Genomic DNA, 17,612 nt, shown 5'->3' on the forward strand with positions numbered 1-17,612 from the left:
ATCAGCTCCACTTAGTCCTTTTTTTCTAGTTTCTCCTTTAACTCTTTTTAACACTGTACCCTATTTCCCTTTCAATGGAAGATCTGCTTCTGTTCCTTCCCAGTGCTTTAGTAGGTACCTAACACCTATGGTTATTTGGATTGAAACACTTATATAAAGGTTAAAAGCTACCATCTACATATAAAAGAAAACATGCAATACATATTTTTTGAGAGGGGATCTGGGTTACCTCACTCAGGAAGATTGTTTCCAGCCATATCCATTTATTTGCAAATTTTGTTGTTCTTAATAGCCAAATAATAAATGTACCATATTTGTTTGTCAGTTGACAGACATCTAGCTGTTTTCAATTTCTGGCTATTATGAATAGAACATCAATGAACATGTATAAACAAGTAGTAGGATGTAGAGTCTTAGGTTTTTGCCCAAGAGAGGTATATTATTGGTCTTCTGCAAGATTGATTTTTCAGCTTTTTAAGGGGCCTCCACACCAATTTCCATAGTGGCTGTACAAGTTTGCACTCCCACCAGTAAGAAGTGTTTCCCTTTTCCTAAATCCTTGTCAGCATGAACTGTCATTTGTTGTTATTGATCTTGGCCATTCTGACTGTGTTTCATGTTTTCAGATCTCTGATTAGTTCTTATGTTGGTTCGAGTGAAAATGGCCCCAGTATGTTCATGGGGAGTGGCACTGTCAAGAGGTTTGGCCTTGTTAGAGGAAGTGTATCCCTGGAGGTAGGCTTTGAGGAAGCTTAAGCCAGGCCCAGTGGCTTACTGTCTCTTCCTGCTGCCTGTGGATCCAGATATAAAATTCTTGGCTCCTTTTCCAGCACCATATCTGCCTGTGCACTGCCATGCTTACTGCCATGATGATAATGGACCAAACTAAACCTCTGAACCTGTAAGCCAGCCCCAAATCAATGTTTTCCTTTATAAGATTTGCCATGATCATCGTGTCTCTTCACACCAATAGAAACCCTAACTAAGACAGTTCTGTACATCTTTTTTTTTTTTTTTTTTTTTTTTGTCTCTCAAGACAGGGTTTCTCTGTGTAGCCTTGACTATCCTGGACTCACTTTGTAGATGAGACTGGCCTAGAACTCAGAGATCTGCTTGCCCCAGCTTCCCTGAGTGCTGGGATCTGTACCTTATTTTTATATTGGATGGTTTTCTTGATGTCAAGTTGTTTTTTTTTTTTTTAATGTAGTCTAGATAACCTTCTATCAGATGTGTATGGTAAAGAATTTTTTCTACTCTAAGCCTTCCACTTTGTCCAAATGATAGTGTCCTTTGCCATATAGAGCCTATCCAGTTTCACGAGGTCTCAGTTTTTAATTGTTGATCTTAGTACCTGCAGTATTGATGTCCTGATCATAAAGTCATATTCTCATTTTCTCTTCTATCAGATTTCGGGGTATCTGATGTCATGGTGATGTCCTTGATTTTAGAGTTAAGTTTTGTGAAGAGAATGAGGGCAATAGCCTTGAACTCAATAGCATGGGAAAAACTTTCAGAACAGAGCACCTTTAGGATAAACACTAAGACCAAAAATTAAGAAATGGATCTCATGAAACAGAGAGAGATCTGCATAGCAAAGGATACTGTCATTTGGACAAAGCATCAGCCAACAGATGGGAAAAGCTTTTTACTAATTACACACCTGATAGATCGCAATTATCCAAAATTCATAAAGAACTCAAAAAACTAAATATCAAGAAAGCAAATAACCCAATTAAAAATAGATTATAGATCTAAAACAGAATTCTTAATGGAAGCTCAAATGGCTGAAAAATACTTAAAGAAATATTCAACATCCTTAGCCACCAGGAAATGCAAATCAAAATGACTTTAAGATTTCATCTTACACCTGTCAGAATAGCTCAGATCAATAAAACAAGTGGCAGCTCATGCTGGCAAGGATGTAGTCTAAGGGGAACATTCCTCCATTACTGGGGGGAGTGCAAACCACTGTGGAAATCAGGAAGATCGGGATCAATTCACCTCAAGATCCAGCGATACCACTATTGTACATTCATCCAAAGGACACTTCATTCTACCACAGAGACACTTGTTCAGCCATGTTCATTGATATTCTATTGAGAAGAGCCAGAAATTGGAAAGAGCCTAGATGTCCCTCAGCTGGAGAATGGATAAAGAAAATCTGGTACTATAGCCATGTGGTGGTGGAACATGCCTTTAATTGCAGCACTTGGGGGCTGAGGCCGGCGGGTCCCTCTGAGTTCTGTGGGTTCGAGGTCAACCTAATTTACAGAGTGAGTTCCAGAACAGCCAGGGCTACACAGAGAAAACTGTCTCATAAAACCAAAAAGCAATAAAAAGAAAATGTGGTATATATACACAATGGAGTTTTAATCAGCTATTAAAAAAAAAAAAAAGAAATTTGTAGGTAAATGGATGGAGCTAGAAAAAAAAATCATCCTGAGTGCTTTATCCCAGACCCAGAAAGACATACATGGTATGTATTTGCTTATATGTGGATGTTACTTGTTAAGTCTATGATTTAAAAAAGATTTTTTTTTTTTGTGCCTTTCACTTGGGTTTCTTCCTTTTCCTTTGTACCTATGATGGTCTCTCAGTATCCCTGATTTTCTATATGTTTTGGGTCTAGTATTTTTTAATATATATTTAACATTTTCTTTGTTTTTTTCTTGGACCTTGTCTTCAAGGTGTGAAGCTGTCTCTTCCGTATCTTGTAATCTCTGGTTGAGACCTTTACATTTTTGTTTCACTCTCTAAATTTTTATTTTCAGTTTGGGTTTCCTTAATGATTCCATTTCTTTGTTAAATTCTACCTTCACATCTTGAATTGTTTTCATTATTTCCTTCAACCATTTGTATTTTTATGATCTTAATTAAGGCATTTATTCATATCTTCTTTAAGGTCCTTGAGCATATTCATAATCGATACTTTGAAGTCCTCATCTATGCTTCAGCTAAGTTGCTTTTCTCAGGGCCTATTATAGTGTGATTGCTGTGAAGAAGTGTGTTGTCTCGGTTTTTCACGTATGTGTCTTTGCATTGAGCTCTAGGCACATGGAGTTTGAAGTTATGATATTCTTGGCCTAGATATCTGATGTCTTCTTTGTTGGGTGGATATTCTGTTCCTTGGTTGCTGTTATCCACCCTGGGTCCTAGCTGGGTGTGATGGCTCTGAGACCAAGACAGTGTTTCTGTGGATGACCATTTGTCACAAAGGACTGGAGATGGCATAGAAGGAAAGGCTAAAAGGGGTGACAGGAAAGAACTAGGGGGACTTCGGGTCTGAATGAAGAGGCAGAGTCCCTAGGGGATAGAAGATGGTTATAGGGGCTTTTGTGGGTAGGCTGCAGCAGGACTAAGAGCCAGTATGGAGAAGCCAGATGGAGGATGGGAAGGGTGATAAAGATTCTCTCCCTGCATTCCAGCCTCATGTGGCCACTGGGGTCCCTACAGACCTATACACTAATAAGCTCTGGCAGAATATTTAGGAGCATGGGAGGAGAAAGATAAATTCTGATTTTTTTTTTCTTTTTTCTTTTCTCCCGGCTTTAAGTAAAATAACCAGACTTTTTTTTTCTGGTCTTGCCTATTTGTCAGACTTGACACATAGCTACCAAGAAGAGGCAGTGAGAAACTGTAACTAACCGGGGATTTGTTGCTGCCACTGCTGTGCAGAACAAGCAGCAGAGACACCTGGGCAGTCTGACGTAGGTACCAAGTAAACACTTATGGCATGGTGGCATAACATCTATTAGATGTTATTAACAGATATGATTTCCCCAAGAGCATTGCTCCGTTTCTCTAAAAGGGGCACGTTGGCTTTGAGGAGTCAGACTGTTTAGTGCTTTGTGCAGTCTTCTGAAGGGAATTAGGATAGACCTACTTTGATCTTCAGACGGTTTTCACCATCGCCCGAACAGTTACTAGGATTGCGCTGTTGGGTTCTACCCAAAGCAACTGGATCAGAATCTTTGTTTTAGTAAACTCTCTGGGTGATTTCAGTGTGTGTTAAAGGTTAGGCTATGGTACTGTAACATTTATGTGTTGCTAGCCAAAATGTACATTTTAAATGAACCCAGTGAAGCCTTATATTCAGTATTGATTTATTAATATGTAAATATAAGCCTCCATGTTAGTCAAACATATTTTTACATGGCTACTGTACATAGAGCACTGATGTAGGTGCCATGGATTTGCCGATGAAGAAGGTTCATAGGACAAGGCAATTTTTGAACTTTTTTATTCTTGGGTGCTTTCAGTATTGCACACAGGTAAAAGAAAAGGACCATGTATATATTCCTCACAGTTACTAGGAATTAGCTTTGATTGTCACAATGAAACCCACTCTAGTATATAGCTAACTTTAAGATAACTTGCAAACAATTTGGCCTTTATGTTCCAGGAAACATAGTATCTAACTGCTTAGAAAGTATTTCAGCTTTGTTCAGCTTGAGAGTGAGAATCTTACCACATAAGCTATTCTTGATCATAGAGAAGCTGAAGTGGATTTAAGCTTCTCATGAATTGTCCTGTAAACTTTCCTATTGAGTTTTATTTTTGTAAATACTGAGATTGCTCAGTATTTTCACTAATTAATGGTTATGTGTATTGGTTGCAAAATGAGTGAAAAGGAAAGAGAATCAACTGAATGACTGTAAAATGTATGCTACAAGGTGTTTGTGACCATGTTGTGTGTTTATACTGGTATATAATAAGTAGTGTTCCAAATGTAGCTTCGTAACTTTGTCCTCTAGAGTAGTTAAAATATAAATAATCATATTTGGCAACAGAGTGGATGTTCTGTAGCTTTAATAAGAAGTTGGAGTTGAACACAGGGACGGGGTAGGAGGCACTGACTGAGGAGAGTAGTGAAGGCCACACTGGACGGTGGGTAACCAGCAAGGTAGTGAGCGATAATGGCGCCCCCAGGGGAGCGGCAAGCGGGACAACAATGAACAGCAGACACATCATTATAAAACCCAGGCGCTGACCTTGCTAGTGTCCCCATTCGCTTTTCTAAGCTGTTCCTTCACCTGGAGGTGAAGAGAATCCAGCCTTGTGTAGTTGAGGTGGTTTTTCCTGAGTCAATCTGGCTTTCCCAAGAATTTAGCCCTTTGACTAGGAAATGCTGGTCTTGGACCTGGCAGGTCCCTAGAACTGGCGGCATTAAACCCAAGAGCTTTGAGGCATTTGTACATGGAGATACAGTAGGAGCAGGTGGCAGAAGAGGAAGGCTGAGCCAGGCTGAGGACCCTCTGGCTCCTGAGGGGAAAGGATGGCTTCCTCAACCTCCTAATCCACCCAGAATCCTGACCCGGCTCTGCCTGTGAGCTCAAGACCTGGCCTCCTTGCCTTCCAGGTGTGTGCACATGTGCTTACGTTTTCCTAGTTGTAGCTGCAAGGATGTGGCTGGCCTTGGGGCCCACAGAATACTTCATTCCTGCCTGTCGCACTCTCCTGGATCTCTGTGACCTTTAAAGGGCATGGCTGACTCACACACCTATTGATGTCCTGCTGCGCTCAACGTGTCTGGGAGGAGTGAGGCCATGTAAAGAGGGAGAGTAGGAAAGAATTGTTTTCCTCCTTTCTCTACTTTCTTTCGACAGTGTGTCCAAAAATGTTAAGGTTTCTTCTGGCTACATGCAATGTCCAGAGGATGTGATAGTAAAACACAGTACTCATGATGCCCACACTGTGTGAAGGCAGCAGGTTCTGGAGGAGCACCGCCCACCCTTCACTGAAGAGATAGAATGTGACAAGGACCTGGTCACTGGTGTTCCCTGAAGAAAGTTTACTTAAACTGTTCTCAACAGAATTTTTGCATATGTCTGTGCTGAGACTCAGACCCAGGGCCACCTGTCTGCCCCCGAACACACTCTAATATTGAACTATATACCCCTAGCGCCTCTGTAGAGAATTCAGGGTGACTGTTGCCCTGTTCTGAAGTTTCCTGTAAACAAGCTGACACTTGGGTAAAGGAGAAATTGGAGCAAATATTCTTTGTCTCCTCCCTGGAGTCTCCATGCTATTGATGCTAATTGCAGTGGCAGTATCAGCTTACAGCCTCCTCGGCTGGGACCCTTCCTTCCCAAGCTTGTTACCTATAGAGGGACATTCCCCAGGGCCTAGGATTGAGATTTCACTGCAGCCAGACATGTGTTCTAGGGTACACACTCTCATTTTACTACAGACAAAACAGCATATGAAAGTCTCGGGAATCCATGGTGGAGATACTTTAGGTTTACTTTATCAATAGCTCTGTCACTCGTGAGCTTAAGGCAAAAGAGGCAAGGAGGAATTTGAAGTGTCAGCTTTGGTGGCAGGTGGTGGAGATGTGAGAGATTGGGTTTCACAGCTGGGCCCTTGGTGCCAACTTCTCCTTTGGGAATAGGGCACAGGTAAACTCCCTTGGCTGACTAAAAGTCCTGAGAGGTTAAAGCCTCAGGCAGGGCAGCTAGAGAGCTGGAGGCCACTGTGGGGTCTTTTCAGGCCAGGCAGGTAAATTGACGTTAGCTCCTGGGTAGTTATAAATTTGTCCCTAGGACAAAAACAGAAGACTTTAAAATAAAGATAATTACAAATACAAAGATAGGTAAATCATACAAGCCACTGAAATAACGACTTTTGTCATCTGTCCAGAGCTTGCCCTGGCTCTTGAGTGTGAGTCTGTGTTAGACCACTCAGATTTCACACAGAGGCAGTCACTTTGCCAGCTTCTGCTCAGCTAACAAAGCATAAGAACCTGAGGCCTTACTGAAATGCTGATTGAATCACCTGCCTCCCAGTCTAATCAAGGCTGATAGTGGTGGGGGACACGAGCCTTCACCTAACTTCTGAGCTGTACACTTGAAACCTCTACATAAATGCCTCATTCACTGTGCCCTCAGCTTATACTTAAGGTACATCAATGTGAAATTCTCTACTGCTCTTTCTTTAAGGGAATAAGACACAGTTTGTAGAGCCATTTTGAGTGGCCGTGGTCCCGGGAACATAGATTAAGGTTACCCCAAATTCCATGTTCTATTGTGGAAGCAGCTTTATTAAGCTTTATAGTTTTACAGAACAAAGTCACAAATCAAACCCAGCTTGAAATACGTTGGTGGGTACATCAGAAAGGCAGGTGCAGTGAGATGGGGAAGCTTTTCTGTAGGCCCAGCGTGCTATCTGATGACATCCTTAGCTCTTAGATTGATGGAAGCTAGTGGTCCACAAGACTTTATCTATTAGTCATGGGTTATTAATTATGACATAGAAATGGGCAAGGGAAGGCTGTTCCAGGGGCTAGACTGAGCCCAGGAAGAGGCACTGTAATACTGTCCCCTGCACACATTTTTAAATTTGTAAAAGATAGATGTTAAATTTTTTAATAGTGGCTAATTACACTCGAATAGCATTTTGAATACTAACTGGTAAAGAAACATCAGCACTGAAGGTACAAGCTATCACAGATGGTACAATGACTAGAGATACGTATCCTCTATATAATTTGCTTAAGGAGAGTCAGCCCAAGTCTTTGGGTATTCTTAGTTAGATAAATGGAATTAAAGTTTAAACTAGAAACTTTTGTTTTGCTTTAGCCAGATTACACAGGATAATAAGAATAACACACACACATATACACATATATAAAGACAACGATAAAACTTGAGTCTTTCAAACATTAATTTTGAGTAATGTGGGGCTTAGGGTAAGCAAATAAGCATAACAAAAAGGCACACTGAACTGAAAGTGCATGTCTTTGTTTGAAATGTCATTAAAGCCAATATTAGTATGATTTTATCATTTGAAATATACCAGGAAGAATGCTAGATATTATCATTTTTTAAACCTACTCACAAAATATGTAAGAAAAATGAACAGGTAAATATGTTTAGTTCTCAGATACTCCATTTCCAGTGGCGGTAAAGATGAGGTCATCCAGAATTTTCCAGGTCCACACAAATGTGCTCTCTGGTGGTGTGAGAAAGCTCCTGCCTCCCGGGAGTGAGGTCGAAGTGCCTGGACAGAGTTGTGAGCCTTAAATCAGAATGGAGTCTTTGGGTGATGTTCTGTTTTTTTTGTTGTTGTTTTGTTTTGTTTTTTGTTTTTGTTGATGAAATCATCTCTCTCTCTTTTTTCCTTTGAACTTTAGTTTTCATAGATAAAAATTGGTAGGATCTGGAAGGAGCTGGGGGAGAGGAAATCATAATGAGAATATATTATATAAAATAGTTTTTTTTCAGTGAAAAAATGAGGAAAGTCTTACATTAAACATTTTTATATATTAAGAATATTTTGAAGAAATCATTCAAATTTTATGTTATCCCCTTTATAACAAGATAAAATTTATATAAGTGTTTATTTAGATTCTGTTTTAGAAGGAAATCCTTATTAAAATTTATGTATATAATATTTACTTTTATAGCTTAATGAAACCTTATCAAATGTTTTATGTAAATTATTAGTATTTTAAGATTTTTAAAACATTTAATATACCCAAAGATATTATGTAATAGGTTTAAGATGTTTTGGGTAACCACACTTATAAAATAATGTGCATTTATCAGACTTTAATACATGATCACAATATTTAAATTTGAATATGTGCATGCACTTTAATTGGACATGCCAAAAAACTAATAATAATACTTTTAGCACATAACAGACATGAAAGAAAAGGGAACTGAAGTGACTCCTTTGTTTAAAAAAAAAATCTTTCTGGCACAAATAACATGAAAGCAACAAAGAAATATACAAGAACAATTATCATAGACACATGTGACAGACACAATTACATGAAATTAGGCGGACTCAGGAAAAAGGGTAGAAAGTTCTCTTTCTTTCCAGATGAGGGAAAGGCTTACTAACACAGAGGTTCAAAAGGTTAAGTTTGTCTTGCAGACTCCAGGTTCTCTTTGTAGGTGTCTAGGGGTGGGCAGGAGAGGGTAATTTCATTGTGCTCCGTCCTGCATTCTAAGAGTTAACTTAGAGGTCACCACCTGTCCAAACCAGGCCTGGCTACCCTTCTCCAACAAGCCAATTAAAAGAGTAAGAAGTGGGAAGCAGAAAAAGATTGATGTGGTCCCATTGAGAAGTGGGGCCAAAAGAGACCCGGCAAAGCCCTGGCCTCCATCTTTAGGCTCCTGCAGTAAGATCAAAGTTTAACTAGAGGGCCAGGGATGTGCACAAGTCCCGGCAGTCCTGCTCAGGGTGTGCTCACTCCCACTCTCGTCTGACCACCCTCATCCTGCAAGGTGGCTTGACAAGCTGTTGGAACTGTGTGCCCTCTTTTTATGCAAGAGGTGGGGTAAAGAAACCACTGAACTGATTATTCAGTTGCAGTCTTCCAGTCTTGGGAGAGACCCTTGTCAAGGCAGTAATGCAGAGAGTAGTGGAGGATGAGGACAACTGGACGTTTTAAATGGCCTCTGGGTGTGTGTTCATGAGCATATCTACCTGCACATTCATGTAACACATGCACACACACATACACACTCTCTCTCTCTCTCTCTCTCTCTCTCTCTCTCTCTCTCTCTCTCTCTCTGATAAGATGAAATAAAAGGATGAATTTGGCAGTTCTGTTTTTTATAAGGGAGTGAGAAAACCTAACATCTTTCTGCTAAAGGAAACAGCAAAATGACATGTTGCTACTATAGACATAGATCGGTGCGTGTCAGCCTCCATCAGAGAAGCTTCTTGCAGGAGACGGCAGTTAATTCAGAGACCCACAAGTGGACAGTGTGCAGAGAGTGAGAGACCTTGAAAGAATGTGCTTTATTCTCAACTCCACCAATGTAACTCCTCTGTTAGTTTTCTGGAGCCATTGTAACAAATACTGAAAGTGAGTCACTTCAGCAGCAGGACTCACGCATGGTTCTGGGGCTGAGATCTCAGAGGGATCTGCACAACTTTGGCTCCTTCTGAGGGCTGTGAGGGAGGCTGAGCTTTGCTGTTCTCTGGCTTCTGGTGGCTGCCTGGCCTCACCCTTAGCTCTGACTGCACCCTCACATGCTGTTCTTGCTGTGTGCCCGACCGTGTCCCAATTCTGCTCTTTCTAAGACATCAGTAATGCTGAATAAGGGCTTCTTCTTTCTTCAGCATGGTGCATCTTTGCTAATTAAATCTACAACTTTGCTAACAAATAAAACCACTGGATACTTATCCGACCTGTATGGTTTTTTGTTTGTTTCATTCTTTTTTAAAATTTAAGCTGAGGTCTCTTTTTAACTTCATACAAAGAAAATGACCCCACAATTATTTTCAACTAGGCTTTTACTAGAGTAAAAGCCCTGGTAGTTCATTTGCCCCATGTAAGTTCTGAACCAATACCCTGTTCTGCACCAGTGTGTGTATTTGGAAGTTTATCAATGGAAGGTAAAATCTAGTTTTTCTGGAGCTCAGAACGCATTGCTTGCTCCTGTGTAAGTTGTGGCGTGAGTGGGATTAAGAGAATGATGATCAAAGGTCTACACGGCACGAAGTAGGGTCAGTCTTGTGAGAGACCCTTCTCAAGGCAGTAATGCAGAGAGTAGTAGAGTCAGTCTTGTAGACACGCAAGTTTATATCCAGCAATGCCGGCACAAGCCTTTGGGATTGCCACGTTTGAGAATATCTTACCTGTACATCACTAAAAGAGCAACTTAAAAGCTAGGGGTTTGGTTACAAAATTGCTGTTTTTACTTTGTTGGCGAGTGCGCGTTAAGTGAACGGTTTCAGGGTACAGTGGGGGTGAACACACGCTTAGCTCATTAGACACCTCTGAATCAATGAGAATCATTGTTTTGTTAACTTCATCAACATGTTCATTTCTTTCAGCTCCATGTTCATGCATGTCTTTTAACCCGGAAACAAGAAGACTGTCCATAGGTCTAGACAATGGTACAATCTCAGTAAGTACCCATAAGTAAGATTTCCAGTTGAAATACTTGCCATCCTGTGGAGTGTTATTACTGTGATAACAAGTTATCTAATAGTTTTTCAAGTAAAAGTCCTTGTCCGGCTAAGAGCGCGTGGAGCACAGATGTTTTGGCGAGGGAGAGGTTCTGTGTAGGGAGAAGCTGTCTTTACTTTCGTGCCGAGGCTCAGCGCGCCGAGCCGCTTTGGTGGTTGCTAGCCGTGGACGTCAGCAGACAAACACTGTAGCTGTGCACATGTGCAGTGAGAGGGAGCCCAGCGCGCACCTTGCTGTGCTGAGACACTGAACCCCTTGGATCAGATGCGTCTCCGAGCGTTAGCCACAGATGCATAAAGGGAATGCTTTCTCTTCTTCCGTCCGTCTACCTGATCTCGTGTTTGGAAATTTATGTTCTCTCGGCTCCTGTCGTCTCAAGTGTCCCTTAACATGACTGGAGTTTGTTAAGAAAATATAGATGGAGATTTTAGATCTCGATCCAGATGAATATTAGACCCGTTTATTGTAGGTCTTGAGAAAACTAAAACTGCAGTGCTCAGGGGCTGGAAGTTTAGGTTTTAGCTGTCTTCTTTATTTTCGGACTGACTTTTATTTAGCATATTGACTGTTACCAAGTGTGATCTGGCAATTTCTCTGTTGAGTAAATTATCTATGCTGGGTGTGGCGGCCCAAACCTTTAGTGCCAGATTTGGGGAGGCAGAGGCCAGCAGATCTCTGAGTTTGAGGCCAGCCTGGTTTATAGAGTGTGTTGCAGGACATCCAGGGTTACACAGAGAAACCATGTCTTCAAAAAGAAAGAAAATTGTGCAGTGTTGACTTCGGTCCTGGGCAGGAGGAGCTCTGCTTTGGCATTTGTGAACTGAAATGCTGTGAACCTGTAACCCCAGGTACCGGGTGGTACTTCAGGCAAAGCCTGCAAGATTCTATGATCAAGTGCATGGGCAACATAGCAAGAGCTGGTAGAGAAGAGGATGAGGAGAAGGGGAGGAGAAAATAGGGGAGAGGGGGAGGAAGGTGAGCGGAGACGTTGAGAGAACTGGGGACGGGAGGAGAAGGGGCGACGGACCCTTTATGCCACCATCCTATGGACAGAATATCACAGAACCTAAGGACCTGTCCTGCCAGGTAGCTGAAGGTGTGTTTGTCAGTATCTGACTGTAAGGTCACATTTTATTTAATAGCTTGCCTTAAAATAGATATATAATAGAATATAAGCCTCTGCCTGCAGTCTTCCCTCAGCCCTTAGCAATGTTAGAGTTTCAATGCTTCCCAATCTCAAAGTAGTTGTTGAATGGCCTTGAGGAAATATTAATAGCATTACCAAACATAAATAAGCTTATCAACAGTATTTCTGGGACATCTCTACTGCCCATTACTTGATAGGATTTTAAAATTTTATTTGGTAGCTCTGTAAACTGCTCCTTGGAAAGGCAGAGACTATATATTGATCATTTTAAGGAGTGCTATTTTAAAAAGAATGTCTGTAGAACGATTGATTGTGCATTTAAACATGTTGTTTTTTATCTTACATGTGAGTATTTTGCTTACATGTATGTATGTATGTATGTATGTTTGTTTGTCACACATGTACCTGATGTTTGCATATGCCAGAAGAAAGCATCAGATTCCTTATAGGAGGTTGTGAGCTGCCACGTGCATGCTGGCAGCTGATCCTGGGCCATCCACAAGAGCAGCAAGGACTATTGACTCCCAAACCATCTTTAGCATCAGTTATTTTTAAAAGAGGAGAAACAGTTGGACTGCTTAGTGAACTGGAAGGGTTCGTTGTAAAGGAAAAGAAGAGATGAGCTGAGATCCACAGAGTTGCCCACCGGTTCATAGAATTGTATAGAGAACATTCATTGTCTCTGAAGTCTTGGATCTGTGTTACATATGAGTGGTTCCTTCTACTTTTGAAATCGGTATAGATGGTTAATTGGCAAGGACAAATTGGACGCTAGAGGCAAGTTATGGACAGATGTGGCTATTTACTCTGTAGAAGAGGGAACCACTCAGTCAACTGCACTGCCAGGGAGCAGGAGCATCAGCCAGGGGCAGGGGCTCCTGCGCTTCTCTGGGTACGCACTACAGTGTCAAGATGTCAAACTACCCGCCTCTAAAGCAGCAGTTCTCAACCTGTGGGTTGTGGCTCCTTTGAGAGTCAAAAGACCTCTTCACAGTGGTTAGTGGTTGCCTAAGGCCATCAGAAAACAGATATTTACATGACAGTTTACAAATGTAGCAAAATTACAGTTATGAAGTAGTAGTGAAAATAATTTTATGGTTGGGGGTCACCACAACATGAACAACTGTGTTAAAGGATCACAGTATTGGGAAGGTTGAGAACCGATGCCTTGAAGGACAGAGGGTGCTGGCGTGTGTGAGGACTTCTTTGAAAGTGCCTCCTGTGTCTCATTGAGGACATCAATTGCTCATCCTCCTAATTCATATCAGAAGCCTTATAAAATTCTCATATATGAAGGAAAGATTTATTGAGAGGCCAGCATGTTTAGGGTCCTGGCTTCCCATCACTATAATAAATTCCCTGCTAAAAAATTCTTAGAATCTTGTCAGTTCAATAGTTTCCTCTCTAGACATAAGAAATCTTGTTTCTGAGGCTATATTTGTTTCTTGAATATCACAGGGCATTTTAAGAAAGAATAGCAATTAAATTCTAAAACAAAGGAAGGATAAGACCAGAAAGCAAATCCTTATTTTACTGAGCCAGTCCCATTGTCACTGCACCGTGGGTCAGAGGTGAAGAACAAATCCCCTTTGACCACTGACCAAGAGTGGACAGGAGCAGCAAGAGAAGGGAGGGTGCTTGGGAGTTGTTAGCAGTGGGAAGGGCTGAGGCAGTTCTCAACTGGAAGAGAAAGACAGAACCATCTCTGGTAGTGGGAGGTGGGAGAGGAAAGCGTTTTGTTCTTTGTCCTGAAGTAGCAGAGGTGATGAGCAGCTGAGAGAAGCTACAAGTGGTGAGGATGTTTTTACCTGCCCTTTCACGCTTTCTTTTCAAATATCTCAGAGCCCCTTTCTGGACTGCAAAGCTCTAATCATCTTTTATGGTATTGTTCAGATGTATTTTTATTTATTTTATATGTTATTCCATGCAGATCATTTCTAGACCCCAACAATTAGAATTCATCAGCTATAGTGCTGAAACCATCAAGTCCAGTTCCTGTGGGCTGACTGTTCCTGGGCTTGGGGCCTGCCCTGGGACATGGTCAAGATACCAGGTGTCACTCCATTAAAGAAAACCGACCTTCCCTTTCCCAGCAGCAGCCAAGTGTCAGTAGATCCCCAGCTGGGGAGTGGGACATTGTGCACCTTCCCTCAGTAGATATGTATTCCGTCACGTCTGTTTCTCTAGAGAGCCTTGACTAAAACACCCCTTTAAATATGGTGAAAGTATTGGGGTGGGGAGAGGGAATCTTTCATATCAGAGATCTTGCGCCTTGACACGGGTTAACTTTTCGGCCTCAGTCCAAGGTTTGCACGATGCTCACTAATCCCCTCTCAATGGTTGACTTCTCTCCAAACCTTTTTTGTGCTTAATTACCTCCTTGTTTGTTTTCTATTAGTCATGTTCTTAAATCCTTGCCTTCCTTTCTTTAGCTTAAAATCCAGCCCCCATCAGGTCTTCTTACCATGGCCTCAGTCCATCACCTTCTCTCTTCTGTGACCTCACTGTTGTCAATTTCACAATTACTACTTCTACATGTATGTATGTTGGATGTTAGCTTTTAAGCTTAAATGTGTTTCAGTTCAATTAACTACAGAGGTTAGGTACCTAGTAAGAGAGCAGGAAGGGGTCAGGGTCAGGAGATCTTCCAAGGAAAGGGAAATAGAAGATAGTGTTATAAAAAGATAAAGGAGAAACTAGACTAGGATTAAATGGAGGAAGAGGATGGGAGGGCGGGTTAAAGGAGGAAGTGTGGGGAAGGACAGCTAACACTCAAGGTCTTTGAACAGAAGCTTCCTGTAGTCAGCATTCTCCTGAGGAACAGAACTGATAGAATGAATATGAATGTGTATGTATGTATATGTGTATGGATTTATTAGAGTGGCTTATAAGTTATGGTATGACTATTCCAGTAATCGCTCTTGCCCAGTGGAAGGTCCAAGAATTCAATAGTTGTTCAGTCCATGAGGCTGAGTGTCTTAGTTGATCTTCAGTATACACTGGAATCCCGAAGAAGTAGGCTTTAACGGCAGTGAGGAAATGAACTTGGCAGCAAGAGCCAGGGCAAGCAGGCAAAGAGCAAGTGCTTCCTTCTTCTGTGACGGTGGCTCTCAACCTTCCTAAAGCTGTGATCCCTAAATTCGGTTCCTCATGGTGTGGTGACCCCCAACCATAAAGTTACTTTCCTTGCTACTTCCTAACTGTAATTTTGCTTCTGTTATGAATCATAATGTAAATATCTGTTTTCTGATGGTCTCTTGGGGGGGTCTCGGCCCACTGCTATTTTATGTTCTTTATGTAGCCTGCCCCCAGAAGGTATGACCCAGATTTAAGGTGATCTTTGTAATGGAAGTTTTGGTGTCTTTGTATGTTATGTAAATATGCTTTTGTTTTAATCCCAGGGGTGTAGGATTTTAGTTGGGCTATAGTTTGCTCATACCTATTAATTGTCTCGTGTGGAGCGTATCAGCTGATAACGGCCTTCCAAGTGAGGCACGAAAAGGGGTGTGGTCTAAAACGCTGAGAGTGTAAATATGAGGCTGACAGAGACCATAAGGCGTTCAGTGTTTGCGTGTGGCGTGGCACAGTTTGGAGAGACCAGAGCTTAGAGATGGTGTTGGTTTGGAGCAAGACAGGTGAAGAGAAATGTACTGAGGTGCAGCCGTGGAGGAGCCTGCTAGCTGTGTCTGCAGTTGATGGAGATTGGTATAGAGCCCTAACAGAACCCCTTGACCCTAACTAGCCGGAAGTAAAGGGGTCTGGGCTCCCTCTACCTGCTTACCTTTTCTCTCTCTTAAGGTTGGGGGGGGGTGGAAGGGAGGTAGAGGCCGAAACACCCCAAATAAAGCAGAGTTTTTAACAAAGCCCACTACATGTGGCTTTCCACTTCAGCTCTTCCCACCTCAGAAGATCTAGATTTAGGCTGTATCAAGTGATTCCGTCAAGAAAAAGCCCTCACGGGGAAAGTCACTCGGGTTTTAGTTCATTTCAAATGGAGTCAAGTTAACAACCAAAACCAGCTACCACAGGGGGATAATTCATAACTGATGGGGAGGGAGTGTCAACCCGGAAGTAGTTTCCATTCAAAGAAGTTTTACCAGTCGTACTCAGTAATGGTAATACAGTCATCGAGTGTATCTATGTTTATCTTTGTAAAAGTATATTTTCTTCACCAAACTGTTACAAAGTCAACTTTTTATGAATGTATTGTCAAGATGAATTCATGTTTCAAAGAGGTTTTGAACAAGTTGTGTTTTTAAAAGTACATGTTAAAAGTTACATTTATTTATGTATTTATTTTATAGGGTGTGTGCACCACAGCCTGAGTGTGGAAATCAGTGGACACCTTGTGGAAGTTAGTTCTCTCCTTCCACTGTATTAGGTGCTGGGGGTAAGACTTAGATTCTCAATCCTGGCAGCAAGCTCGTTTCCCCCCTAAGCCATCTCTCTGGCCCTCAGTTAAGTCCTCAGAACAACGTAAACACTCTTCTTGGAGCCAGATGTGGTGTCTTAATCACAGCACTTGGGAGAGGAAAAACAGTATAATCAGTTATAATCAGGCTCACCCTTGGCTACATAGTGAATTAGAGACCAGCCTGGGCTCTATGTGATCTGTCTGTCTTCCCCCATCTCCTCCCACTCCCCCCCCCAAAAAAAAAAAAACCTTTCTGAAGGTGAATCACAAATATGTGTTAGAAGAAGTTTGGTCAAGACAAGAGGAAAGAATTAATCCATGTTATTGTTACTACTGTGTAAAAATAAATGTGGTTGATCATATATAGACTTGTTGTTTGGTTCATGGTTGTCCTACATGTGTGCACCTGGACATGTATTCACCTGTGTTGTGTGGGGATCAGACGTTAAGGTTGCTTTTCTTTCTCAGTCACTCTCCACCTTATGTTTTGAGACAGGGTCTCTCACTGAACTGTAGCTCACCAACTAGGCTAGACTGACTGGCCAGCAAGCCTCTCTAGGGCTGGTGTAACACTCCTTCCCTAACTTCTGTGGGCATTGGTATCAAACTAGGTCCTCAGGCTTCCATGCCAACACTGACTGAGCCAGCTCCCCAGTCCTGTTGTGCCCTTACTGCATTTAATTTTATTAGTTGACATGGATTAAGGAAATAAATAGGAACTAAAATTTTATCGGCTACATTATTCCCTTTATAAGACACTAAGCTTTGCTACCCTGCTTCACTCCCGCCTCACATTAACCCTGAGATGTGGGGAGTATTCCTCACATGCCCCAGATGAAGAGACGAAAGCCTGGAGCGTTCACGTAGTTTACCCAGCCTAGAAGCCGTCGGCTGACACAGAGTTCAGCCATGGACTTGGGAGTCATGTCCTCAGTTTGTGAGCCTGCCTCCTTCCCAGGCTGTGAAACGCAGACAGTGCCTGCTTCCAGTTTGTGTCGAAATAGACTTCCTGGAGCCACTGCGGTGCTTTGCCACCTGTGAGGTGAATAAACGGGAGACTGCATTCGAGCTTGTCTCACTGGGACATGAAATTTCTATACGTGGATCAGTGCTAATGTGTT

The 17,612-nt window shown here is 41.9% G+C and overlaps 1 protein-coding gene across 3 annotated transcripts in view; it reads left to right on the forward strand.

The window, feature by feature from the left end:
* Wdfy2 (WD repeat and FYVE domain containing 2) overlaps nucleotides 1-17,612 on the forward strand; it is a 213,207-nt gene that overhangs the window by 129,874 nt on the left and 65,721 nt on the right. For all 3 annotated transcript variants that reach the window (XM_060391295.1, XM_060391294.1, XM_060391293.1), the window contains exon 3: nucleotides 10,795-10,868. In XM_060391295.1, the coding sequence (XP_060247278.1) occupies nucleotides 10,795-10,868 (74 nt within the window). The remainder of the gene's footprint in view (nucleotides 1-10,794; nucleotides 10,869-17,612) is intronic.

The sequence above is a fragment of the Meriones unguiculatus genome, chromosome 9, assembly GCF_030254825.1.
Source record: "Meriones unguiculatus strain TT.TT164.6M chromosome 9, Bangor_MerUng_6.1, whole genome shotgun sequence".
Lineage (NCBI taxonomy): Eukaryota > Metazoa > Chordata > Mammalia > Rodentia > Muridae > Meriones > Meriones unguiculatus.